Genomic DNA, 26718 nt, shown 5'->3' with positions numbered 1-26718 from the left:
TGATGTCTTCTATTTGGATGCCAGTGGGAATTGCTAAGTAACTGTGTAAATCTGACGATAGTGAAGCACAAGCACTCATCTGACAGTGTTGAATGGGGGGAGGTGCAAAATGCAAAGTAGTAACAAATGAAAACGTCTATGCCTGTAGACATAGAGGAATGACAAGGACATTTCAGGCATGTACTGAAGTGTTAAAGTGTCAGTGCTCTATAGCAATGATGCAGACTGTAGGGATTCACATCCTATCTGAGTCAATGATAGCTTTTTAAAGTGGGAAAAGTCACTTACCCATCCTGTCTCAGTTCCTACCGTACTATCTCATAGGGTTTTTGTAAGAATTAAATGAAATTATATGTGCAAAGCATTTACAATGGTGTGTGCACATAATAAGCTCAGTATAATGTTAGCTGTTGGTATCATCATCATTATTGTTGATTTCAGAATGATGTATGCAAGAGCAGGAAGGAATGTAGACTATGGAGCATTGAGAGGGAAGGTCTCCTTGAGAAGGGAGAATCTGAGCTGGGCTTTGAAGCATGGAAAGAACTTAAAACAATGGGAATGGGCAGTGATTCTGGGTGCAGGAAACAGAATGAGCTGAAGTCCAAAGGAAAAAATGTTTGAGATATGAGGAAGTCAAGCTGGCATGTATGGTGTTGCTGGGCAGTTGAAGAGTGGTAAGCCTAGAAGGGAAAAATTTTACAAGGTTTGGCAACCGTTTAGATATGACAAGTGGGGAGGAAGGGGGTGTCATGTATAACCCAGGTACAAGCTGGACATCCACATGACCCAGTCTCAAAGCAACTATCATCTGAAAAAAGCCTAGCAAACAAAATTGTTTTAAAACTAACCAAGAATTTTGCTTGCCATTCTCCGAGAACATTAAAAAGCTTACCATTCATAAGCTTTAAGAACAATTCTTAAACATCACTTTTGTCTTCTCAGTAATTCTTACATTTCATTAGCTCTGGAGTGTCTCATTCTCTTAACCCTTCACTTTCCATTTCTCCTGTCCTGAAACACTCAACAGTGTCAGCTCATGAGACTCTGTCTTCTATTCTCCTCGTCCTTTCCTTCTGTCTTGTCTCTGTTTATCCACTCTCCCAATTTTGAGTCATGAGGCCTAGGGGCCATCCTGAGAAAGGCAGAACTCTCCTTACAGGGAAGGCTTAGCAAAGCCATCAAAGACAATATTCTCTTCATGGGTAGATGGTAGAGAGGTTTATGTCAGGCAGAGAAGTTATGTATTAACATTCTTGTGTCAATACATTTAAAAAATCATCACACAAAGAGAACACTAAAGTTTCGAGCCTTGGTGGTAGGACAGTGAAGGGCATATCATCACAGAAATAGGGAAGCCAAGGGATGAAATAGCACTGGGGCAACATGTTGAGTTTAGAACTGGGCACGTACTGGAGCTTCAACATTGCTCCGGGTGGAGATAGAAAAAGAAAGAAAAGAAAGATCAGGGACTTAGATTTGGGCATCATCCCCCAAAATGTGATAGTTAAAGAAGTAAAAGTGAATGAGAAGGGATATATAGAGGAAATAAAGAGAAAGATGAGAACAAAAAGCAGAACTTTAGGAAACACTTACATGTCAGTCAGGGTAGGAGTTGGCAAGAGGATTCAGAAAAGGAGAGAGAAACCCGGAGAAACCCTGGGCCTCACCCAGACCAATTCCATCAGACTCTCTGGAGGTGGGATTCATGCACTAACATTGTCGGCAGCTTCCCAAACAGTTCCTGGGCAGCCAACATGGAAAACCATTGTTCTAGAGGCTTATGTGATGCTTGATGCATTTTAAGGTTGGGCAGGAAAGCAGTTATACAGGAATAAAATCCTGTTTTATTGGATTTAAAAACCAGAAACTCTAATATTCCCATTTTTCTGAGGAACCTGAGGCTTAAAGAGATTAATTTTGTGACCTTAAACAAGAAACTTAATTTCCAACCTCGTGCTTTCCTCTTATTGTCATAGACACAAACTCATCTCCCTCATGTTCTCTCCTGTCTCCTCGTCACTTTCAGCTCCAGACCTCTACTGCCCCTGTCCTGAGACTTTCTGTCCCTTGTTCCACAACTGTGCATTCCTTAGGAAGGCTCTCAGTTCAGACTGAGAACACCTATAGTTCTGTCAGGTAAAAGACTCACCTGAGGTACCTTCTGCAGACCAGACCACACAGGGCAGAGGAAAACCCTTTAAGGAGCTCTCTCATCGTTTTGTGAGCCTGGAGGGAAGATAAACCTCCAGAAGAAAATCTAAGTAGGGGACATGCTCTTTTCTGAGGTGCCGGAGGTGGAGCTGCCTGACTTCTAGTACAGCCCCCTCCTCAGAGCTCCCAGCAGCACCCTCTGTGCTGTTTATGAATTGGCGTCAAAGTCTGGGGCTGTGGTGGTGAGCCTGCCAGAGCTGATGAGGCCATAGCATTTGTGGGAATTCTGTGACTCCAGAAGGCAAAAGGTCAGTTTCTTTTCATTGACAGTGTTCTTGCTGCCCGAGGGTTTATCTCTGGGAATCTTGACTGGTTTCCAGGGTCAGGCTTCACCTCCATTGTTATCTGGAAACACAGGAACAGCCTTTTTGTCGGGCTAGACTGGGTTACACATTGGACCCTGTTCCTCACGGCTCTGTAATCACGCCCTTCCCCCATGAGTAAAGTTCTACACTCTTCCAAAACAGTGGGAAGAGATTTTTAAAAAGACTCAAACCTGCTCATATTCCTCTCCTACACATATATTTGAGCTTGATTTATACTCCCCTCTCCTTTTCTCTCTGGGCGCTTCAGAAGTCCCCATGAATGTGATCCAACGCTGGAATGCACTCTGGAGTTTGAGGACACGCCTGAGATACCCTGCAAACACTTGTCTTTCACCCATCCTCATACACAGAAAGGATGTGCACATATAACCCCTGCACTCACACATGACTCCACCAGTCCACAGCCACACTAAAAGTGGGCTCGAGTTACACATGTGCTTTCTTACACCTCAGCTCACACACTCCCACCTGGAGGCTTATGTACACAGGGCCTGTTCATTCCCAGTAGAGCCAACATCTGTGTTCACAGCCACATCAAAAACACATCTTTGGGTTTCTAGGAAACAAATGGCAATAGAGAAGGGAAACAGGGCATCTGAAAGAATGGCTCTGCTCCTTCCTCTTCTGTCCTAAAGCAAAGCAACCAGGATCTTTTGGGCTAATTTGGTGTGCTGGGCTGCAGTGTAGACTCTTACAATAGCTCTGATCTGACTCCAAGACCAAAAGCAGCAGTCTCCTTCCCTGCCATGTCTGCTGGGTGCCTCCAGCTGTCCTGGGCGATTCTCCCTAAACACAAACTATTAGCATTTCCTGTTAAAACATTTCTAATAAATAAATGAATACATCATCTTCCCAACCCGAAGCAGGTCTGAAAGCTACTAGGAGCTCCTCCGAGCTAAGAACGGACATGGACCACCCAGCACCAGCCCACTGGCTTAGGGCCAATGCTGCTTTTGTTTGAATTCCTGTATGAGTAACTGCTCAAGCTGACGCCAGCCAAACTCAGTGAAATATTATTTTTAATATTAAATAAATAGATGGTGGGATGTGTTGATCTTTTTTTTTCCCTGTAAGTTGCAGCATCACACAGCATAGAAACCGGCTCTTGTATCCAGATTTCCTCAGAGAGCAGAAAGAAGGTTGACATTGTCTTTGACCTTCTTCATGGAGCCTTTCCCCCCACCCCAGGAGACAGAAAAGACCCAGTTGGTGTTGACAGGACCCTATTTGGAGTCAGCTGGGACTTTAAATTATAGCAAAGCTTGCATAGGATCACCAACTATTTTTGTTCATTTTTCTCACTTACTGTTTCCTTCCAATAAACAGAAAGCACATGTTCTTTATATAAAAATCAGAAGGCACAGATCAATAAGAAGCTGCTGAAATCCCACTATCCACGAAGAGATAATTACTGCTAAATTTTGGTGAATACTCTTACATTTTTATATGTATATATCCCACTCATGAATGTTGATTTCACAAAAAATGGGCTCACATTGTGTGTGTGTGTGTGTGTGTGTGTGTGTGTGTGTGTGTGTGTGTAATTTTTACACACAATTAATTTGGGGCTTCTATTTCATAGTCCCCTAAAACTCTACTTGTAAGGACTGCACAACGCCCCACCGTTTGCATATGCCACAGGATGCTCAACCAGACTCCCGCTGTTGTATATTAAACTTGTTTCCAAGTTTTTGCAATACAAACAAACTCCAGTAAACAAATCCTTGCCTAAATCTTTGCTTACATCCTTAATTATTTTCTTAGGATAAAGTCCCCAAAGTAGCATTTTGAGACTTTGGGTACATACTGTCACATTTCCCCTCTGGAATGATTATACCAACTTACAGTGCCACTAGCAGGAACTCCAAACCTTCCCCTGCTTGTTGCCATGCTGCATATTCTTCTTCTTTTTTTTAATGTTTATTTATTTTTGAGAGAGGGAGAGAGAGAGACAGAGTGCGAGCAGGGGAGAGGCAGAAAGAAAGGGAGACACAGAATCCAAAGCAGGTTCCATGCTCTGAGCTGTCAGCACAGAGCCCAACCTGGGGCTCGAGCTCACAAACCAAGAGATCATGACCTGAGCTGAAGTCAGATGCTTAACCGACTGGGCCACCCAGGTACCCCTGCATATTATTCTTTAAAAACAATCTTTGACAATTTGTTAGGCAAAGAAACCAAAAAACAAAAACTGATCAACCTTAATTATTTAACATGAGAGGTGAACTGTATGGAACTTTTTAAGTCTAGGAGGTGGGTCCTGGTGGGTGGCTGCAATGTTGGGCAGTGAAGGGGACAGACAGAAAAGGACTGGCTGTGATGGCCTTGAGGAAGGCTCAGACAGGTGAGAAGACTCTTTAACATCAAGCAATACTGGATGAAGTCAGTTCTCTGAAGTTCCGGGGTAAGTCAAGACAAGAGGCTCTACCATGAGAGGATTCCCAAAATGTATTCTCAATGAATTTCATTTATTTGGAGGGAAAAGACACTGAGGTCAAGGAGGTTTGGGGAACGTTGGTATAAATCAGGCTAGACCTATTTTTTCATAGCAGGATTTCTCCTGTAAAATGCTAATGAGGGATGCGGAAGCTCCAAGCGTGGAGGGGTGGTTGTATACAATGGTTCCTGGTTCCTGAGCTTATTTAAGCACAGATCCAGACCCACCTTGCATCTTTTTTATTTTCCATAGTACATCTCATGAATCTAGCACTTGGTGGAACATCCTTTAGGAACCACAGACTGATGCTGTAAGTGGAAAATAGTTTTCACACAAAGGGCAGAGAATGGGAGATGGGACAAGAAAGAGGGGATGGGGGAAGAGACAATGAAGAAAACGAGGAAGCAGGAGAATGGAAGGAAAATGAGAAAAAAGGGACAGAACAGAAACACAAAGGGGAAAGGAAAGGAGAACAGGATGTAGAGAGAGAAGGGGAAAATTTAAGAGAATGAGGAAAAGAAAGAGTGGAACAGGAAGTACCAGTAGAGAGGCCCCCTAGGACTAGAACCACATCCCCACTGCTTTTAGGAGAGACCCAGGGGCCTGTAATCTCCTCCATGCTCAACTCCTGTTCAGGCCACCCTAGCCCCCAGCGTGTCATTCTCTATGGAGGGTTCTCTCTGGCATTGTTACCCATCTTGCAGCCCCTTGTTCAATGGTTGGTACTTAAAATGCAAGAATTCATTAGCAAGGGAAACTCAGAATATAGAAATAAATGGTGGCTCCTAAAAAAACCTAGAAAAAAAATAATACATAGAATAAGAAAATCCAAAAATTACTACTTCTCTTATTGATGTCGTGTAGCTTCTTGTAGCACAATAGGATGTGACCAAAACTAAACAAACATTCTCTACTCAGCCAGGAAGTCTAGTTGCCTAAAGAAACTGACAGCTTTTAAATGCCAGCTGAGCCTTTCACCCAAGAGAGCCTGCTTTCAAACAAACTGAAAGTACCAAAGTGGTAAAATAAATTCCTAAAAGCTTAAGTGCAGTGCATGTACACAGTGCTGAATCCTTTAGAATTCCCCAACAAAAAGATATTTACTTATTTAATGAAAGCTATTTGCTATTAAAAAAAAAATCTCACGTAACACATGCTAAGATAGAAGTAGGCATTTTGAAATAAATTCATAGAGTCATCCAAATTGAAAGCCTCTAGAGTTCTCAGTAAATTTAACATCAGATTTCATTAGAACAGTGATTCCCAACCTCTTAATCACTGTGACTTTTTTTTTTTTTTTTTTTTTTTTTTTTTTTTTTAGGATTGTTCTTTGAAGCCACTCATTTATCTTAGGTCTTTGCTCTATTCAGTTCCACAGTTATTCATGAGTTCCATGCTGGACTGTCTGGTTGGCCAATGATACTCCAAAAATTTCTGTAATTTCAAAAATGTAAGTTACAGTGACTAGTGTGATACACCTAGGGTCAGTGAATACAGTTGATACTATTCTATCCAAAAGAAAAGAAACTTGACATTTAGTTAACCTAGTCAACCCCATCAGAGGCAAGGAGTTGGCCCTTCATACTATTAAAAATAAGACATAAGCCATTATTACTGATTTTATAAATACCCCACCAATCTAAGACCCCAAGGGTGAAAATCCTTGCATTTGAGATTTTTCTGGAAACCTTCCAGCTTTCAATATTTGGTGCATACTTAAGAGTTGACTCATCTTAGTCCTTTAAACCAGGGGTGGCCAGTGACAGCACATGTGTTCCTGTTCTCACTTTCTGTGCCTGTCGCAGGCGTCTCTAATCCATCTCTACAAACTTTCCCATTGAATGACTTTTTTGTTGTTGTTGTTGTTGTTGTTGTTGTTACTTCTTAATACAGTGTTTCAAGCAACCAGTGAATCAGAGCTGGTGCTGAAGATGAAACCAGCTTGTCTTTCCTGCTCTCCCCCATGTCTTAGGTGATTTGTTCATAAGTGCAGGGGATACAGGCTCAGAATTCCTCTGAACAGGGATACTTGAGATTCCATAATAAGGGTGGAAGATGTAGAAATGGGGGGAACTAAGGCATGCCAAGTCACAGAGAATAAGATGACTTTTATCCCCATTGGCAGCTGATTATAAATAGCGCTTTATCATTCTTTTTGCTTTCTGTACTCCTCTTCCTGCACTCTTCCAGGTGCAAGGATTGAATAAACAGGTATGGAAATAAACAGGAAAGGTTAATTCAGGAATGGGTTAGTCTAGGCTGGGGAAACTTCCAAAATGGTCTTGGAATAATACTGGTACCACCCTGCAGGGCCATGGCAATCAGAGTTTCCTGGTCTCCCAAGTCCTTTCTCTCACATTAATTCCTTGGAGCTTGCCAGCCCTGTGAGAAATGCAGAAAAGATGTCATGTTCTCTTTTTATTCATGAGGCAAGAGAAGATTAAAGAAGGTGAGTGGTTTTGCAAAGTCACATGGCTAGGAAAGGATGGAATTGGAAAAAGAACTCAGATTTGAACATTTCGAGGTCAACGCTCTTTCTGATGCATTTGTGTTACTCACATTGGGGTATAATGGGCCAGGATAGGCAGGGTAGGGCCAGGCGATTATTTCAAAGATTTGGGATGAAATGGCACTTCTCAAGATTTTCTCACATCTTGATATAAAAAGTGTAAAGGCACATTATGAAGTAGAACACAGAATTTTCAAACTTTTTATGATAAAAATACAAGATTTTGAAGCTATTGGCTCTATGTGGACCCATTGTGGCCCTTTCCCAGACTTCTGATGATGCTTTCACTGTTCCCTTCTGGTGGTAACAAGGGAAATGGATTATCCTTCACCACACTACCTCTCACCTCTTCTTCCCTCCTCCTTCTTGTTCTTCTTTGTCATTTTTATTTACGTAAGTGATGTTGCCATTCTCAGAGACCCCCAAAGGTAGCTTGCTTGTAATTCATCTCAGAGGCCTGGGGCTGCCATGGTCAGGCTCTGGTGAGGCTCTATCCCTGGATTACAGACAGCTGCCTTCCTGCTATGTCCTTACAGGGCAGAGAGAGAGAGAAAGGCTCTCTGCTGTATCTTCTTATAAGCACACTAATTTCATCATGGAGGCTCTGCTCTCATGGCCTTGTCTGAACCTAATTTCCTCCCAAAGACCTCATCTTCAAATACCATCACATTGGGGTTAGGGATTCAATAAATGAACTTGGAGGGAACACAATTCAGTCTATAGTGATCAGTTAGGATGATTTCAATTGTAAATAATAGAAGACCCAACTCAAGAGGCTTAAACAATAAAAGGCATTTGTTGGCCCAGATAATTGGAGGGAAATTAGGGTGAGCCCCAGGATTAGGTGATACAGATCCAGAATTAGGTGAACCATATCATCAAGGACTTTGATGTCCATAGCGTTGCCTTCATACTAACACTGTTTATTCTCTCAATGTGGGATGTCTGAAACTTTGGGCTTCCTGGTTCACCTCTGTGAACATGTCTCATTAACCAGAATTATGGTATGGACTGATTCCCAAACCAGTCACTGTGGCCAGTGTGATGGACTTTACTGATTCACTTAAACCAAAGTTCACTCCAAGAGCTGAAGGAAGATTCTGAATTCCACAGCTGCTTCAAAATCTAGGAGAGAAAGGAGCCAATCTGGGAGGTGACAATGGTGTCCACTACAAGTTCCTTTTAACAACTCTCCACTTAAACTGTTGACTGTAGCTGGTATATGGCAAGTTCTAAGTAAGTATGATCTTTCTAACTGACTATCTGCCTGTTTATTATGAGCTAGAGTGAAGATCCTGGGAAGGGTAATAACGGGATGGACCCTACAGAAAACATGAAGGGAAAGGCTATGAATATTAAGGTCAACACCCCTCTGGACTCTTATCTTGTGGCAACACAAAAGAATTCAAGAAAGGGATGGAGATCTCTGGTCCTGAAGACTGCATTTGGGGTTTCACTGGGTTCACACTTCATTTGCATCCACTCCTTTCTCCAGGTCTGGGAAGAGCCACATTTATATTTCTTCCACATAGAAATTGGCATCATATCATACCAGCTTTCTAGGATCTGAGTTTTTATTTAAATCACTTTGCAAATGATTTCAGAATATATATATATATATGAAAATATAAATATGAATATAAATAGATATTTATATATCATTAATATAATAATATAATAAAATAAATATATGTATGTTGGGAATTCATTATACTAAGTGTAATAAGCCAGTCACAAAAGGAAAAATACTGTGCGATTCCACCTATGAGGTATCTGGAGTGGTCACATTCATAGAGACAGAAAGTAGAACAGTGGTTGTCAGAGGCTGGAGGAAGACAGATGGGGAGCTACTGTTTAGTGGGGACAGAGTTTCAGTTTTGCAAGATGGAAGAGGTTTGGAGATGGGTGGTGGTAACAGTTTCACAACAATAACTACTGCTGAACTGTATACTTAAAAATGGTTAAGGTGGCAAGTTTTATGTTATATGTATTTTGCCACAGTTAAAAAAAAAAGTCAGGAGTCATATGTGGGCTTCGCTTTCTTTTACCTTACTGTCACCATCATTCTTTTTTTTTTTTTAATGTTTATTTTTGAGAGACACACACACAGAGTATGAGTGGGGGAGGGGCAGAGAGAGGGAGATACAGGATTCAAAGCAGGCTGCAGGCTCTGAGCTGTCAACACAGAGCCCGACACAGGGCTTGAACCCATGAACCGTGAGATCATGACCTGAGGTGAAGTTGGGCGCTTAACTGACTGAGCCACCCAGGCGCCCACCATCATTCTTTAATAGCCTCTTTTCTATTTCCATTATAAACATCTTACTTTAATGGCCAGCAAAATTTTTTCCCACCTCAGGCATCTGGACTTTTTTTTTTTTTAATGGTTAAATTTAGACTTTCTATTGAGGTACTCTATATTTCTTTCTAGATTTACAATGTTTTTTTTTTTTTTCCCTAAAATGTGCCTTTCCATTTTTACCCTCCGTGACAGTGGAGTTCTTTTGCAGCTTTTTTTCTTTTTTCTTTCCCAAATAAACTAACTTCAGTTAATTTTAGCCTAACCACATTTTGGGTAGGATTTAGCAAAAGCCAAATTCTACCACTTATTGGGGCTGTAGCCTGAATGTTCCATGCCCCCCTCCCCGGGTGCTTTCTCAAGGGTTACTTCCTCTGCCAGGCCCTTTATGAACATAATTTCACTGGGTTGCCCAGCTTCCCTAAGAGGTCTGTATATCACCACCATTATACATGGGGACACTCAGAGGGGGTTAGGTAACTTATTCAAATCTCTCAGGTGGTGTCTTTGGCTCCAAAGCTTTGTAATGTCTTTCTTTCTGTACTACACTGCCTGCACCCTGTCTTTTCCTTCTACTCCAAGGCATTAGGATATCTCTATTTCCGACCTCTTGGAGCACTGAATCCCTTTGTGGGGATTGAAAAAGCCTGCTAGTGAGAGCTGGCAGTAGAGTCCTCTGCTGTAGAGATGGGTCATCAGAGCTTTCGGACTCACCCCTTCTGTCTCCCCTGTCCAGCTGCCCAGGTCTTGCTCTCACCCCAATTCTCCAGCAGCCATCACCACACCTAACCCAATGGACACTTCGATCCTCTCCTTGAGCCAGCCTGGGTGGAGACAAATTCCCATCTTCCCTGTTTTGAGCAGAAACAAGGAGAGAACATATCAAAGGAAAGGCACATTTACTGTGAATGTAAGATGAAACCAAATCAAACTGCAACCAGGAAAGACAAAAGGGGGATCTTTTTCATAATTGAACTGCAGTCCTTCCAGAGTGGCTGAGGATTGATCTGGCTGCAGCTCTATTCCCCATCTGCCCTCCAGATCTCCTCAAGGGGAAAGAAGCCAAATTTTGACTCCTTCATCCTTCCTGGGCCAACAGTGGGTCTGGGGGCCAAATGGACCATTGCTCCTAGAGCCAGAACCCTCACATCTCTCCAACATCAAAGTGACATGATACCTGGAACCTACTGTCCTCTCTTGGAGGGGAGCTGGTAAAGGAAACTAACATATTGAGCATTAGTGTGAGAAGAGCATGGGATGTGAAGGCATGCCCACAAACAAGGCGTTGCAAGGAAGAGTTAAGAGTGTGTTCAGATTCCAGCAGCATCCACCACTAGTGGTGAGATGTCAGGCTGGGCAAATCATCCCACCCCTCTGTGTCCCATTTCCCTCTTATGTTGGGTATCTGAGAGGATTGAAGAGGTAAATGCACACAGCACTCAACAACATCCCAAACTGTTCACTTTTATCAATGACCCTATGCATTAGGTGTCAGTACTCCAACTGCACCAACGAGACAGCCTTTGAACGCAGGTCTGCTGTGGTCAGGGCTCACATTCTTTCCATTTCCCTATCGCGGTGGCCCCAGTATGAGGACTTGTTCTCATACTGTCTTGCACCATTACCAAGCTGCGCATTTGTGGAGTCCTTAACAGCCCTAAGTAAATAGCTGTTTGAATTGAATGCATGAATGCCCATGTTAGTGAAAGGAGAGGAAATGATTTGAATTTGAGAGACAGAAAAAGCATTTATATCAGAAGCAAATAGATTAATTCATTTAGACAGTCAGTTGGTTAATATTTACAGAGTATTCATAGGATACCTGGCCCTATTCATATAGGTTATACCATTGGGGATGCCTGGAGGAAGTGGGGCAGGTGGGGAGGGGGCAGAGGATTGGAGGCATGGGGAAAGTTGGTCTAAAAAAATGAAAGTCTGAATTATAATATTTAATATTAATATTACTTTATAGTCTTCAGGCAATTGTAATCCTCAAAATGAGCTAAAAAAAGTGTTAGAGAAAGTAAAAACTGATAATGTGACTTATAATAACTGTATTAATAGTTGTTATATAAAAATATTTATGTCCTCTTCTATCCCCAAATCCTGGTTACATGAATGCTTTGTATAATCTCTCAAAGCTAGTGATTTTAAATTCCAAATTAGCACAGACCCCAGGTGAAGGTTTTTATTGGATTGCTGCTATGGGCAGAAAGTACTTATAAAAAAGACACCATGCCTTGGATTGAAGGACAAGATTCTAGAGAGCAGGACTTTGTGTCTTTTAAATATTTTTCATTAACTTATTTTTAATTTTTTTAACTGATTATTATTTTTGAGAGAGAAAGAGAGAGACAGAGTGTGAATGGAGAAGGGGCAGAGAGAGAGGGAGGCACAGAATCTGAAGCAGACTGCAGGCTCTGAGCTGTCAGCACAGATCCCAACATGGGGCTTGAACTCACAAACCATGAGATAATGACCTGAGCTGAAGTTGGCCACTTAACCAACTGAGCCACCCAGGTGCCCCAGAATCTCATGTCTTAAGGGAGGTTTATGTTCCTTGATTCAATCATTCATTAGATTTATGAAGAGGACAGGCAGCAAATAGGAACCTCAAAGGTCAGAGGCATGTGCATTTAGTTGGGGGTAACACCACCATAGCTGGAAAGGCTTGATGTAGTTAGGGTTGTGGGTGGATTGGTGGAGAGGGGGGAAGAGAGAGAGGAACCTGGGCCACAGATCCCTCAGTGTGGGCATCTGCAGGTTCAGACAGGTGAGGGAACAGACAGGTTGAAGCAGGTTAGATCACAGGTGACACAGGGAGAAAGGGCACTTGGGAGTGGCTCTCAAGCATGAATCCTTGAAGTAAGTGTTGAAATAGAAGTGACATGAATCTGGAGACCTCACTCCTCTTGCAGCCAATCTTGAGTCACTAAATGGATTCTGGTTGTTGCAGAAAGGGGACTCTCGGTGGAAGTCTAGTAAAGTGCCTCCAAGCATATTTGAATCCCAATCTGTCACAGGTTGAAGAATCTTGGTGAATCACTTAATCTTTAGGCTTCTACTTCCTCATCCATAAAGTGGGAATGACAAGAGTATCTGCCTCACTGGGATGTTACGAGGATTAAAGAACTTGATGAATGTCACAAGCTCAGCATTGTCCCCAGCACCTTGGTGCTCCATACCAGGCAGTGATGATTATTATTGCACTGGAGAGACCTAGGGCTATCACTTTTGGTTTGTGAGCCCCGCAAGGGCAGGTTCTATGGTTTTATCTTTAAGTACTATTAAATTACTTAGTTGATCATTGTTATTGTTGCTAATAAAATAACATTTAGCTTTCCTGAAACACGGCTTCTGCCTCTAGTGGTGACTAATACCTGATAACAAGCAAGCTCTCTGGAATCAACTCTTCCAGGGTTTTTTCAACCAGAAAAAAATAGATGGCTGAGGAATAGCCATACAGTTAAGCTGTCATGTGAGTTTTCCCCACTCCCATTGCTTGTCTTCACTTTATTCCCTGAACCCCAGATCCCAATAAAGGAGATAGCATAGATAGAAAGAAGAAAGAAATATGAAAGCAAAAATAGTTTTTGACTCAGAGGGTTGGAAGGCATTGAAGGTTCTCCAGACCAACCACCTCACAGTCAACAAAGAGTGATAACAGTGATGTCAAGAAGGAAATGGAGAGAAGTGGAAGGAGGGAGGGAGCCCTCCAGAGAGAAGCAGGGGTAAAGGATATAAAGTGGCTGGACAGAAGCTTTGCTCCTAATTACAATGTTAACAACTGATTGGTGTCATGCTGGATAGGCCGAGATCCTCAGGGAGTAGACAGGAGGTCTCTTCTCCCTATCCTCTCCCACTTAAATTTCTTAGTACTTGATGCATCTTTCCATCTTTCTTTGCAATCTTTTTCCTTTTGAAATGTCTCTCTACATCTCTTTTATTCTGAGCGTAAACTTTTTTTTTTTAGAAAAGTCCCTTCACTTCCTTATTTTCTCTCCCTCTGCCTCTCCAACTCTCTATCTCCTGCCCTTTTGCCCTTCTGTTCTGGTTGCTTATTTCCTTTTCTGTCTTACTTGCCATCCATCTTGCTCTAACGCCACATATGAGTTTTTATTCATCCTCAGCCCAAGGTAACTCCATCCCTTCATGGAGAGGAAGATCTAGGAAAAATCCAGAGCTCTGGGTTCTGGCCCTTCTCTTATTGTGCAGCTCTGTTATTCCTTTAGTGTTTTTAATTCTCAGTCTCAGCATTAAAAAGAGAGAATGAGCTAGGATACTGCTCAGTACTGCTCTCCATGAATTACATTTCAACTAAAGGCTTAGAAGACATAGCTTCACTGTTTAAGATGCAAGGTGTTCCAGCCAATGTTATGCCACTGATGTTATGCTTTTATGGGATGAGATATTCTGGTGGAAACCCAGCCTCAGCTACTCTGCAGCCTATAGGCATTGGGACACTTTGTAATATTTGGTAGACTTTGCTTTGGAATTATGGAGACTTTGGCAGAAAGTTCCTTCAAAGTCAATGTAGTCTACCCTGTCCCCTGATGTCTGCATCCCTGAATCCAGGGAAGGGGACACTCACTATTTCCCAAGGCAGCCCAGTCCATTTCATGGCCAAGTAAGAAAGCTGAATTTTCAAAGAAAACATTCTCATGTTTGGTCATGGTGGTGGTTTGCTTAGCAAACTATCCGTCCATGAATGACAGTTATTCTCAATTCTCAGCAGCTACAGATCATTCCCCTCCAATCAAGTTCTTTGCAAGAGAAAGGGCTCTAAAATTATCAGAATACTGGATTGTTTGTCTTCCTGAAATTTACAGATGTAGAGATAAAAATGTGTTTGTCGTGCAGGGATCCATCCTCGTCAGCCTCATCATCAGGCATAATGATGTCTAACACTTCTGTAGACTTACTAGGCACAAGGCATTATTCTAGCCATTTGTATATATTAAATCAAGAAAATATGATTTCTCTAAATAACTTTCCTATTTCCCTAAAGGGGTTTGAATATAATGACACATCAACAAGAGAAGGAACCTAAATGTCATCTGGTCCAATCCCCAGCTTTGCTGATAAATCCCAGAGAGGTTATCTGCCTTACCTTAGGTCACCCAGCTATAGTGGTAGAATGGGACCTCGAGTGTTTTAATAACAAGCTCACTATTTAGGGCCAGGATCAAGGAAGGTATTTAGGGAACCTGAGATTCTTTTTCTGGAATACTCTGCCTCATTCTGCTTTACCTGTGGCTAGTACTCAGCCATAAAGGTGCCAAAATCACCCTTCTATTTTTCCTACCTTCTTATCTTTTAAAATAAGCCCTTCTTTGAATCTCCTTCCAGCACTTGTATCATCTGTCCTTTCATTTCCCAGTATACTTAAAAACTTTTCTAATGTAGCCAAGTGAGTTTCTCTCCAGGTTAAAGTGAGATTTCTGGTTTTGGAACAAAACAATCATTTCAACTTCATTGCCATTGACTCTTATCAGAACAATTGCCAAACATAGTTTGGTTGACTAATTCAAGATCTGTTGGATCTTTTTTCCTTTGGTGGCCTGTAGTAAAGGATATAAGAAACAGTGGGAGGGCAGGTGTCATGGAGAGGAGACCTTTGGGTAGAAAAGGAGATGGATAGTATCTTTTCTGGTTACATGTTGAACAGAACATCTCTCTGGAGGGAGAAAAGCAAGCTGCCTCCCTGTTTGCTTTGATGGAAATCCACCTAAATTTTGCTTCTGGTACAACCCAGGAGCACAGTATGAAACTCCTGCCCAACTCTGACTGTGAACATTTCTTCCCAAGAAGCTCTATCTGTTTCCAATCCACATTTGGAACTAGGTCTGGCAATATTCATAGAGAGGAAAGATTTTGTCCTCTCAGAACACAGGAATATTCTATGTCAGCAGTTGCCTTTTTCTCAATATGAGTTTGGTGCATCGGTGTGTGGGCTACATAGAATATTTTAAAATCATACTTGCCTTCAAATGTTGACAACTTTATAAACAGTATGGACATGGACAGATAAATCAAATTCGATGTATAACTAATGCTAAGGTAATTCCCCAACTATTTTATTGTACAGAATATTATTCAGAATGTTTGTTGGGTTTAAGTTTCTCTTGTTTTTTATTATTTACTTTTATTTATTATTATTATTATTATTACTTTTAGAGATAGAATGCAATTGGGGGAGAGGAGCTGAGGAAAAGAGAGAATCTTAAGCAGGCTCCACATTCAGCGTGGAGCCCGACCTGGGGTTTGATCCCACGACCCTGGGATCATGATCTGAGCTGAAGTCAAGAGTTGGACACTCAACCGAGTCATCTAGGCACCCCTTCTTTTATTTTTAATATAGATATAATTATAGTTGTATTTGTTGGGAAAAAGTACTTGAGAGATTGGTTGGTTTTTAGTTAGGTTTTGGGCAAAAGTGTGTTTTCCTTAGTTGTATGAACTTTTCTCCACTTCCTAGCTAGAAATATGGGGTTTGTGTGCATTTTAGGGTCACACATACCTGGGACTGAATCTTCATTCTACCACTTACAGTTGTGGAAGTGTGTGTGTGTGTGTGTGTGTGTGATTTAGTCCTTTGAACTTCGACTTCCTTCTACGTAATAGCACTTCTCTCACAAGCCAACCTGAGTGTCAGACAAGATATTTGGAAAGCACATGGAATAAGTTTGCATAGTGCTAGGTATACAGACACTCCGTAAATGTTAGCTTCCCTGTTTGTGTGTGTGTGTGTGTGTTTGGAGTGAAGAGGGGAAACTAAGTTGACGAGTAAAAATTGGAGGACCATTCCAGAAATAAACAATCAAACTAACAAAAAAAAAAAAAATCACACACAAAACAGAAAGGAACTGAGGGGTGAGAAATGGCAAAAACATTTAGAAAAATGCTATCAACAGGTATTTACTAAGCTATTTATATGTTTAGGTCCTTTACCAGGTGACCAACATGTGGGACTCAAGGATACACTCCGTTTGAAGAGATAAGATTTATTCATTTGTAAAATAGATAATGAAAATGCAAAGAAGTTGTTCCTCCTGGAGTTGAGAGGAGAGAGCAATCTCTGTGCTTATGGCATCTTTGGAGACAAGAGAGAAGTTCAGTGGTGCTGAGGGTGGGAGGCAAGGGCAGATGAGAAAACCTTGACATGACCAGCCTTTTGAGTCTTATGACAAAGGCTTGGGAATGGCTGAACAAGGTGAGACAACTGAGTTGTTGTTGTTGTTGTTGTTTAAATAGCAGTTGTGAAAAATGATCTTGATATTTTTTTGAACAACAGAAAATCCCAAACAAGCCTAAATGGGGCTGGATAGTCTCACTGCATTTATGCTAAGGGAGTGGTGGTAGGTGGACAAGCTGAAGCCATACAGTGCACACTCCTGGCTTCCTTATTGGGACTGAGAGACACCCATACCCTTTGTTGAGTTACTTATCCAGATCCTCCTTAAGCTCCCTTTCTTTTTTCCCAGCAGATCCCGGGAGAGATGTCCTTTCAACCCCGTGTCTCTGCTAAATGCCTTTTGGATCCAAGCAGTGGAGCCCCTTGGATGACTGGACTAACTCAGAGACTATTACTGAGGCTTATTAGGCTGGCAAAAAGAATTCTAGCCAAATCTTCCAGGTTAGAAGAGAAATGACAGCTGCCCCTGAAGGGATTCCCAGGATGGAGCACAGCAACCATCCTACAAAGGGTTAATACTCCCCCTCCCCTGGCCCCCAACTTGCTGCCAGAGATCAGCTAATCTGATAATTACAGCAACAAACACAGTTTAGACAAACAAGACCTGACCCTGAGGGTTTGGAATGAAAACATTTACTCTCTCCCTCCCCAGAGAGACGGTGCCTGGAGCATACACACAGAGACACTGGGAAAATACCTTGTGCTGGAGCGAGGGGTGAAAACATCTGTGTTCCTGAGCTGCTTGGGAAGATAGCGTTAATGGGGAGGGGGTTCAGTGGGGGAGGCGGAGGAGTGGGCAGTGGTGCAGTGGGAGGGTGTGCAGGCTGGGAGCAGATGGAACATGTACCCATAACTGGGGCTATAAGCCAATTGTAATTGATTTTTACAGCAGAGGCAGAGTGCAGGGAGAGGTACATAGGAGACTCAGCGATTCAGAATTCTAGTGAAAAACCTGGAAAGTGGCTAAGTGGGGAGAAACGTCCTACGACACCAAAGTGGGGTCTATTTTTTTTATTAAAAAATGTTTTTAATGTTTATTTATTTTTGAGAGAGAGAGAGGGAGAGAGAGCGCGCATGAGAGAGCGGGGGAGACACAGAATCCAAAGCAGGGTCCAGGCTCTGAGCTGTCAGCACAGAGCCCGACTTGGGGTTCAAACCCATGAACCATGAGATCATGACCCCAGCTGAAATTGAGCCTTAACCCACTGAGCCACCCAGGCACCTGAGGATCTATTCCTGAGAGCTAGAGGCGAAGAATATTCAAAACAGCCCGATTCTAAGTCAAGTTGACATCTGCCCACCAGGGAGTGAGGGGCTCATCCTTTTCTCACCCCCAAAATTTGGCTTCAAATTCTGCCGGCTTCAAAACATGTCAAACTACTTCCCCCCCTTTTACTTCTAAATGCTGGTTCCTAGAAGAAACCTTTCTGGGTTGCTTAAACGGGAGGGGCTGATGTGCCTTCAGTCTGGAATTCCAGCAGTTACTCCTTCCCAACTCCACCCTCATCATTTCTTTCTTACACTTGGCTGATGGTGTGTCAGCCCATAAATGCTTCCTGGCCACTTTGAGCTCTCCAAATTATGGTGAGGCATCCAAATCCTTGGGGGATTGCAGATCACTGTATGGATTACACCCAGCTAAGAGGAATAACTGTGATTGATGATAGGATCAAGGTTTAAAGTGAATTCCATAAGGTGAAAGATGGTCTAAAATCAATAAGATAGGATGTGCCAAGAATGTGACGCACTGCATTTAGGTCCAATAATCAACTGTACAAGTATGAGATGGAAAGACCTAGAAAACAATAGTTTATGTAACAACAACAACAACAAAGCAAAACATGTTCTGGACAATAACTGGTTCAATATGAGATGAGCATATTTGCTTAAAAAGTAAGTATTAATAAAGGTATTGTGATCACATTGACATTTTACTGGGTTCTTAACAAAGACTGAACAAATCTTTTTTCTTTTTTTAAAAATGTTTATTTATTTATTTTGAGAGAGAGAGAGAGAGAGAGCGCGCGCGAACGCATGTGTGAGTGGGAAGAGGGGCAGAGAGACAGGAGAGAGAATTCCAAGCATGCTCTGTGCTGTCAGCACAGAATCCAACATGGTGCTCAATCCCATGAAACGTGAGATCATGGCCAGAGCTGAAATCAAGAGTCGGATGCTTAACCAACTGAACCACCCAGGCGACCCTCCTTTTTCTTTTTTAAGTATAACTGTTGGCTGACCAAGCACAGTGGGAACAATTTTATTTGTCTGTGCTTTAGTTTAATTTCAAATTCAAGTCCCCTATCACAATCTCTACAGGGTCTACTTTGCAGTTGTCAGTGGCTTCCATACCTTGTTCAGCTAGGTTCACTCGCCACATGGTTTGAATCTCCTGCAGGCCCTTGTAGGTGCTCCTCTGCTCATCTGTTGGAGAGCCCCCCAGTCCTCAAGGAGACATCCTTCTTTCCAAATAGGCCAGTTTTCTTATGGTTCTGCACACACGCTATGGCCATTTGCTCTTTCATTCATTTGTTCCTGTACCCCTTGGCCAGCCACTATGTGCTAGGCACTGTTGCAGGAACCGGGTGTTCAATAATGAACAAGGCACGGTCCCTGCCCTCATCAAGCTAATGTTCTCATGTGGGTAGGCAAATCCTAAACAAAAACTAAAAAAAAAAGATTAAAAAAAAAAGGTATGAAAAGTTACCAGGTACTTGAAAAGCCTTCCACTTGCCTAGACTTCTCTGAATGTCACCTCCTGCCTCCTAATCCAGCTCAAGTGCTTTTCCCTTGAAAGCAGAAAACTGCCCAGCTCTGTCTTCCCTGAACTTCTGGTGCCCAGGGGCTTGTAACACATAATTAACACTCAACTGGTCTCTAATTGTTTCCCCAGCTAATTTTGCCTCCCAACAGACTGTAGGAGACATAAGCTCTTTGAAGTTATAGGATATACCTTCAATTTAAATATATTCAGTACATCTCTGTCTAGAGTGCTCTTTAAAGGGAAATGCAAAGCACAGTTAAAACACAAGGAGGTTTTAAAGCTGATTCCCAGATAACAAGAGAACTTCCAGTGTCTCTAAATTCCTCTAGAATAAGAATGTAAAGTTAGAACAATAGTTTGTTTATTTGCTGAACCTACCTCCTCCAAAGAGTCCTAGACTCTGTAAGGAGATCCTTAAAGCAACAAACATACCTTACATGGAGTAGTTGTCGGATTAGAGGGAACAGCAGGAGAGAAGCATCCACCAAGCTCAAAAAGGGAGGAAACATAAGGGCAAACAATAGCAAACTCAGAAAAATGCTCAATCCAAAGCTGAGGCCAAACAACATTCTTTGGGGCCCTCATGTTCTATAGAATAAAAGCGCCAAACTGCCCCCTACTGAAACAATACAAATGGCCATCAATGGAGGACCGCAAAGAAACAGTGGCATCTTCATATGGTGGGCCGGCATGTGGGAGGAGTAAAAGTAGGTGAAGCTACATACACTGACATGAAGAGATGGCCACTACTTCTTGCTTTAAGAAGCAGATCTCAGAACAATGCAGATAATATGATCCTTTTCATTTAAGAACTATGTTTATATATGTGTAGAAAAATGCACATAGAAATATATACCAAACTGTTAACAATGGTATTTCTGGGGATGGGGTTATAGGCAATGGAGTGGAGGAGAGAGACAGGCAGGGGAATTTAAGAATTTTTATAACTTCTGGGGAGGGGCCAAGATGGCAGAACAGCATGGAAGTCTTTTTTGCATCTCATGTCCGTGAAATACAGCCAGATCAACACTAAACCATCCTGCACACCTAGAAAACTGATTTGAGGATTAACACAACAATCTGCACAACCTGAACCACAGAACTCAGCAGGTATGCGGCAAGGAGAGGTGAACTGACGAAGAGAGAAGCGGCGGAGGGCAGGAAGCTGTTTTTGCTTGCGGACAGAGGACGGAGACGGAGGGGAGACTATGGGAAAATCACCCCCCAAAAGCAGCTGGAGGGAAAGTGGAAAAGTGGAAACAGCCGCAGGGACTGAACAAAAAAGGGAGAAAAGAGAAAGCAGAGGGCTTAAATTCCATGAAGACTCTATAAACAGGGGGAGTGCAGAGTCCGAAACACCACAGCTCAATACCTGGCAGTGCTCTGGTGAGAAGGGTGAATCCCCAGGAGCAGAGTGAAGTCCGGAGGTCTTTGGGCCACATGGGAGACAAGGTTCCCCTGCTGGAAGGACATTTGGTAGAAGCTGTGTGGCCACCCGGTCCCAGCAGACCCCAGAGAATGGCCGCATTCGCTGGTGCTGGAAGAAGGTCGTTAAGGGTGAAGACTGGTGCCAGATGTGCGTTGTGATTTTCCATAATTCCTGAAACGCTGCTGCTACACAATCGCATGAACTTTTTCTGGGGTGGGCTGTCACCCAGCCTTAGTCTCTGGGCGTCGGCAGCAGCATGGTCCTGTAAATGTTCCTGAATGCAGCCTACACCTGGCCTTTGCTGGGTGAGACCCTCCCCCAGAAGGTCTGAGTGTTTCAAAGCCACGGTCCCTCAGAAGTAAGGGGTCGGGAAACACAGCCGCATCTGAGATAAAACTCAGGAGGGAGGTGCTGCCTGGCAACCTGATGGCTTGGTCGCGGAGAGTGTAAAAGTGGGGCGTGACTGGAAGCCGGAGACAAAAGACAGGTGTATGATCACCGATCGGGGAGGACAGAGATACTAGAAACTGGGTAGCTGGGTGTCGCCATTTTCATCCCTCGGGCGCATGCGCATAGACACCTACAAGCGCGACAACAAAACCACCCCAGTAAGATAAGCACCGCCATCTAGTGGAGAATGGAATCATCACACTAAGCCGCGCCCAACTGGGTCAACCTCGCTCTTCATGAACACCACAACTCTCTCTGCCTGCTTAGTTTGTGGACTATAAAGTGCTTCACAGTTTGACTTCTCCGGGAAAACAATGTAATTTCAATCGTATTTCAGTCTGTTCACTGGTCCATCTATTCAATTTTCTCTCTTTTTTTTCCATTTCATTTCTTTTCTTTTTCTTAAGCACAGAAAGAGAAAAAAATCATTTTTATTTTCAATTTTTATTAAAAATATTTTTCTTTTTTTTAATATATGAAATTTATTGTCAAATTGGTTTCCTTACAACACCCAGTGCTCATCCCAAAAGATGCCCTCTTCAATACCCATCACCCACCCTCCCCTCCTTCCCACCCCCCATCAACCCTCGGTTTGTTCTCAGTTTTTAAGAGTCTCTTATGCTTTGGCTCTCTCCCAAAAATATTTTTCTTTAATTTTTTTCTACTATATTTTTTACTTTCTTGTAAATCTTTCACACTCTATTTTACTTCCAACATTTCATATTATTCTATTTCATTGTATTCATGTTTTAAAATTTTCAAATGTTTTCCTTTTTTTTCTTTTTCTTTTTTCCTTTTTTCTCTAATCTATCAAGCTCCTTTCAACAACCAGACCAAAGCACACCTAGGATCTAATGTCATTTATTTGAATTTTGTGTGTGTGTGTGTTGTTTTTAATTTTTTAATTTAAATTTTTTTTTACTTTATTCATTCCTTTTCTTCCTTCAAAATGGCGAAATGAAGGAATTCACCCCAAAAGAAAGAGCAGGAAGAAATGACAGCCACGGACTTAACCAACACAGATACGAGCAAGATGTCTGAACCAGAATTTAGAGTCATGATAATAGGAATACTAGTTGGGGTTGAAAATAGATTAGAATCCCTTTCTATGGAGATAAAAGAAGTAAAATCTAGTCAGGATGAAATAAAAAATGCTATAACTGAGCTGCAATCTTGAAATGATGCCACGGCAGCAAGAATGGATGAGGCAGAGCAGTGATTCAGCAATATAGGGGAGAAACTTGTGGAGAATAATGAAGCAGAAAACAAGAGGGAGACTAAGGCAAAAGATCACGATTTAAGAATTAGAGAAATCAGTGACTCATTAAAAAGGAACAATATCAGAATCATAGGGGTCCCAGAAGATGAAGACAGAGGAAAAGGGGTAGAAGTGTTATGTGAGCAAATCATAGGGGAAAACTTTCCTAACCTGGGGGAAGACACAGACATAAAAATACAGGAAGCACAGAGGACTCCCATTAGATTCAACAAAAACCGACCATCAACAAGGCATATCATAGTCAAATTCACAAAACACTCAGGCAAGGAAAGAATCATGAAAGCATCAAGGGAAAAAAGTCCTTAACCTACAAGGGAAGACAGGTCAGGTTTGCTGCAGACCGATCCACAGAAACTTGTCAGGCCAGAAAGGAGTGGCAGGATATATTCCATGTGCTGAATCAGAAAAATATGCAGCCAGGAATTCTTCATCCAGCAAGGCTGTCACTCAAAATAAAAGGAGAGATAAAAAGTTTCCTAGACAAACAAAAATTAAAGGAGTTCATGACTACTAAACCAACCCTGCAAGAAATTCTAAGGGGGAGTCTCTGAGGGGAGAAAAGATGAAGAAAAAAAAAAAGCAACAAAGACAAGAAAGGACCAGAGAACACCACTAGAAACTCTAACTCTACAGGCAACATAGTAGTAACCAAAAATCTCCCCAAAAACAAGAGTCCAGGGCCAAATGGCTTTCCAGAGGAATTCTATCAAACATTTAAAGAAGAGTTAACACCTATTCTCTTGAAGCTGTTCCAAAAATAGAAATTCTCTTGAAGCTGTTCCAAACTCTTTCTATGAAGCCAGCATTACCTTGATTCCAAAACCCCACTAAAAAGGAGAACTATAGACCAATTTCCCTAATGAACATAGAAGCAAAAATCCTCAACAAGATATTAGCCAACTGGATCCAATAATGCATTAAAAAAATTATTCACCAGGACCAAGTGGGATTTATACCTGGGATGCAGGGCTGGTTCAGTATCTGCAAAATGTGATTCATCACATCAATAAAAGGACAAGAACCACATAATCCTCTCAATAGATGCAGAGAAAGCATTTGACAAAATACAGCACCCTTTCCTGATAAAAAAAAAACCCTCAAGAAAGTAGGGATAGAAGGATCATACCTCAAGATCATAAAAGCCATATATGAAAGACCCAACGCTAATATCATCCTCAATGGGAAAAAACTGAGAGCTTTCCCCCTAAGGGGAAACAAGACAGGGATATTCACTCTCACCACTGTTATTCAACATAGTGTTGGAAATCTTAGCCTCAGCAATCAGACAACACAAAGAAATAAAAGGCATCCAAATCAGCCAGGAGGAGGTCAAACTTTCACTCTTCACAGATGACGTGATAGTCTATATGGAAACCCCAAAAAATTCCACCAAAAAACTTCTAGAACTGATCCATGAATTCAGCAAAGTCGCAGGATATAAAATCAATGCACAGAAATCGATTGCATTCCTATACACCAATAATGAAGTAACAGAAAGAGGAATCAAGGAATCGATCCCATTTACAATTGCACCAAAACCCATAAAATACCTAGGAATAAATCTAACCAAAGAGGTGAAAAATCTATACACTGAAAACTATAGAAAGCTTATGAAAGAAATTGAAGAAGACACACACACACAAAAAAAAGGAAAAAGATTCCATGCTCCTGGATAGGAAAAATAAATATTGCTAAAATGTCAATACTACCCAAAGCAATCTACATATTCAATGCAATACCTATCAAAATAACACTAGCATTCTTCACAGAGAACAAACACTCCTAAAATTTGTATAGAACCAGAAAAGACCCCAAATACCCAAAACAATATTGAAAAAGAAAACCAAAGCTGGAGGGATCACAATCTCAGATTTTAAGCTGCATTACAAACTGTAATCATCATGACTGTATGGTACTAGCACAAAACCAGACACTCAGATCAATGGAACAGAATAGAGAACCCAGAAATGGACCCACAAACATATGGCCAACTAATCTTTGACAAGCAGGAAAGAATATCCAATGGAATAAAGACAGTCTTTTCAGCAAGTGATGCTGGGAGAACTGGACAGTGACATGCAGCAGAATGAACCTGGACCACTTTCTCACACCATACACAAAAAGAAACTCAAAATGGATGAAAGACCTAAATGTAAGACACGAAGCCATCAAAATCCTAGAGGAGAAAGCAGGCAAAAACCTCTTTTACCTCGGCCCCCGCAACTTCTTACTCAACACGTCTCCAGAGGCAATCAACACAAAAGCAAAAATGAACTATTGGGACCTCATCAAAATAAAAAGCTTCTGCATAGCGAAGGAAACAATCAGCAAAACTAAGAGGCAGCCGATGGAATAGGAGAAGATATTTGCAAACGACATATCAGATAAAGGGTTAGTATCCAAAATCTATAAAGAACTTATTGAACTCAACAACCAAAACACAAAGAATCCAATGAATAAATGGGCAAAAGAAATGAATAGACACTTCTCCAAAGAAGAATCCAGATGGCCATGAAAAAATGCTCAACATCACTCATCATCAGGGAAACACAAATCAAAACCACAATAAGATACCACCTTACACCTGTCAGAATGGCTAACGTTAACGACTCAGGCAACGACAGATGTTGGTGAGGATGTGGAGAAAGAGGATCTCTTTTGCACTGCTGGTGGGACTGCAAACTGGTGCAGCCACTCTGGAAAACAGTATGGAGGTTCCTCCAAAAACTAAAAATAGAAAAACCCTATAACCCAGTAATTGCACTACTAGGTATTTATCCAAGGGATACAGGTATGCTGTTTTGAAGGGGCACATGTGTTCCAGTGTGTATAGCAGCACTATCAACAATAGCCAAAGTATGGAAAGAGCCCAAATGTCCATTGATGGATAAATGGATTAAGAAGATGTGGTATATATATACAACAGAGTATTAGTTGTCAATCAAAAAGAATGAAATCTTGCCATTTGCAACTATGTGGATGAAACTAGAGGGCAGGTATTATGCTAAGTGAAATTAGTCAGAGAAAGACAAATATCATATGACTCCACTCATATGAGGACTTTGAGACAAAACAGATGAACATAAGGGAAAGGAAGCAAAAATCATATAAAAACAGGGAGGGGGACAAAACATAAGAGACTCTTAAATATGGAGAACAAAGGGTTAATGGAGGGGTTGTGGGAGGGGGGATGGGCTAAATGGGTAAGGGGCATTAAGGAATCTACTCCTGAATACTATATGATAACTAACTTTTATGTAAATTAAGAAAAAACAAATAAAGAGAAAGGGGGAAAATATTTCTGTAAAGGGTTTAATATCCAAAATTCATAAGAACCCCTGAAGATGCAACAGAACAGGACTGAACCAAAGACTTGAGCATGACCTCAGGACTGATCTAGGTGGAAGTGTGTGTGGGTGGGGGAAGGTACCAGCTCTCTTCTCTAGGATTGCTAATTATGAAGATGAAACAAACCTAGGGATGCCATGTGAGGAAAGCCTGCCCCAGAGCAAAGCCAACAGAAAGAAAAGCAGTGTTAAGATGAAGAGAAAGCCTAAGCCCTGAGACCATACTCCTTGAGCTGAAGCATGTCTAAAGCCAGCATTCCAATTAATTGTCCAGTTACATGAGCCAATAAAATTTTTTTTGTTAAGCTAAAAAAAAAAAGATATTATACATGACCCACAGATGAAGCTCTTCCTTCCACTGCCATATTGAATTGTGTTATTTAGCTTTCCTTGTGCCCTTGGCCTATCCCAGTGGTTAGTACCGTGTTTTGCATGTAATAGACACAGAAGAATGTTTGTTAAATTAAGTGACACC

General features: G+C 41.7%; 1 protein-coding gene across 10 annotated transcripts in view; it reads left to right on the top strand.

Moving 5' to 3' along the window:
* Positions 1–18904, top strand: part of LOC113600261 (collagen alpha-2(I) chain-like) — a 69167-nt gene extending 50263 nt beyond the window's left edge. For 4 of the 10 annotated variants that reach the window (XR_008292354.1, XR_003421246.2, XM_053207764.1 and 1 more), the window contains one exon: positions 17270–18904. Coding sequence is in view for 2 of the 10 variants with exons in the window: in XM_053207764.1 (XP_053063739.1) it covers positions 17270–17348 (79 nt within the window). In the remaining 8 variants the exon portion in view is untranslated. The other 6 variants (XR_008292357.1, XR_008292353.1, XR_008292355.1 and 3 more) reach the window with 3 other exon arrangements.
* Positions 18905–26718: the final 7814 nt, after the last annotated feature.

The sequence above is a fragment of the Acinonyx jubatus genome, chromosome D2, assembly GCF_027475565.1.
Source record: "Acinonyx jubatus isolate Ajub_Pintada_27869175 chromosome D2, VMU_Ajub_asm_v1.0, whole genome shotgun sequence".
Taxonomy (NCBI): domain Eukaryota; kingdom Metazoa; phylum Chordata; class Mammalia; order Carnivora; family Felidae; genus Acinonyx; species Acinonyx jubatus.
This window is presented reverse-complemented; position numbering and strand designations above follow the sequence as displayed.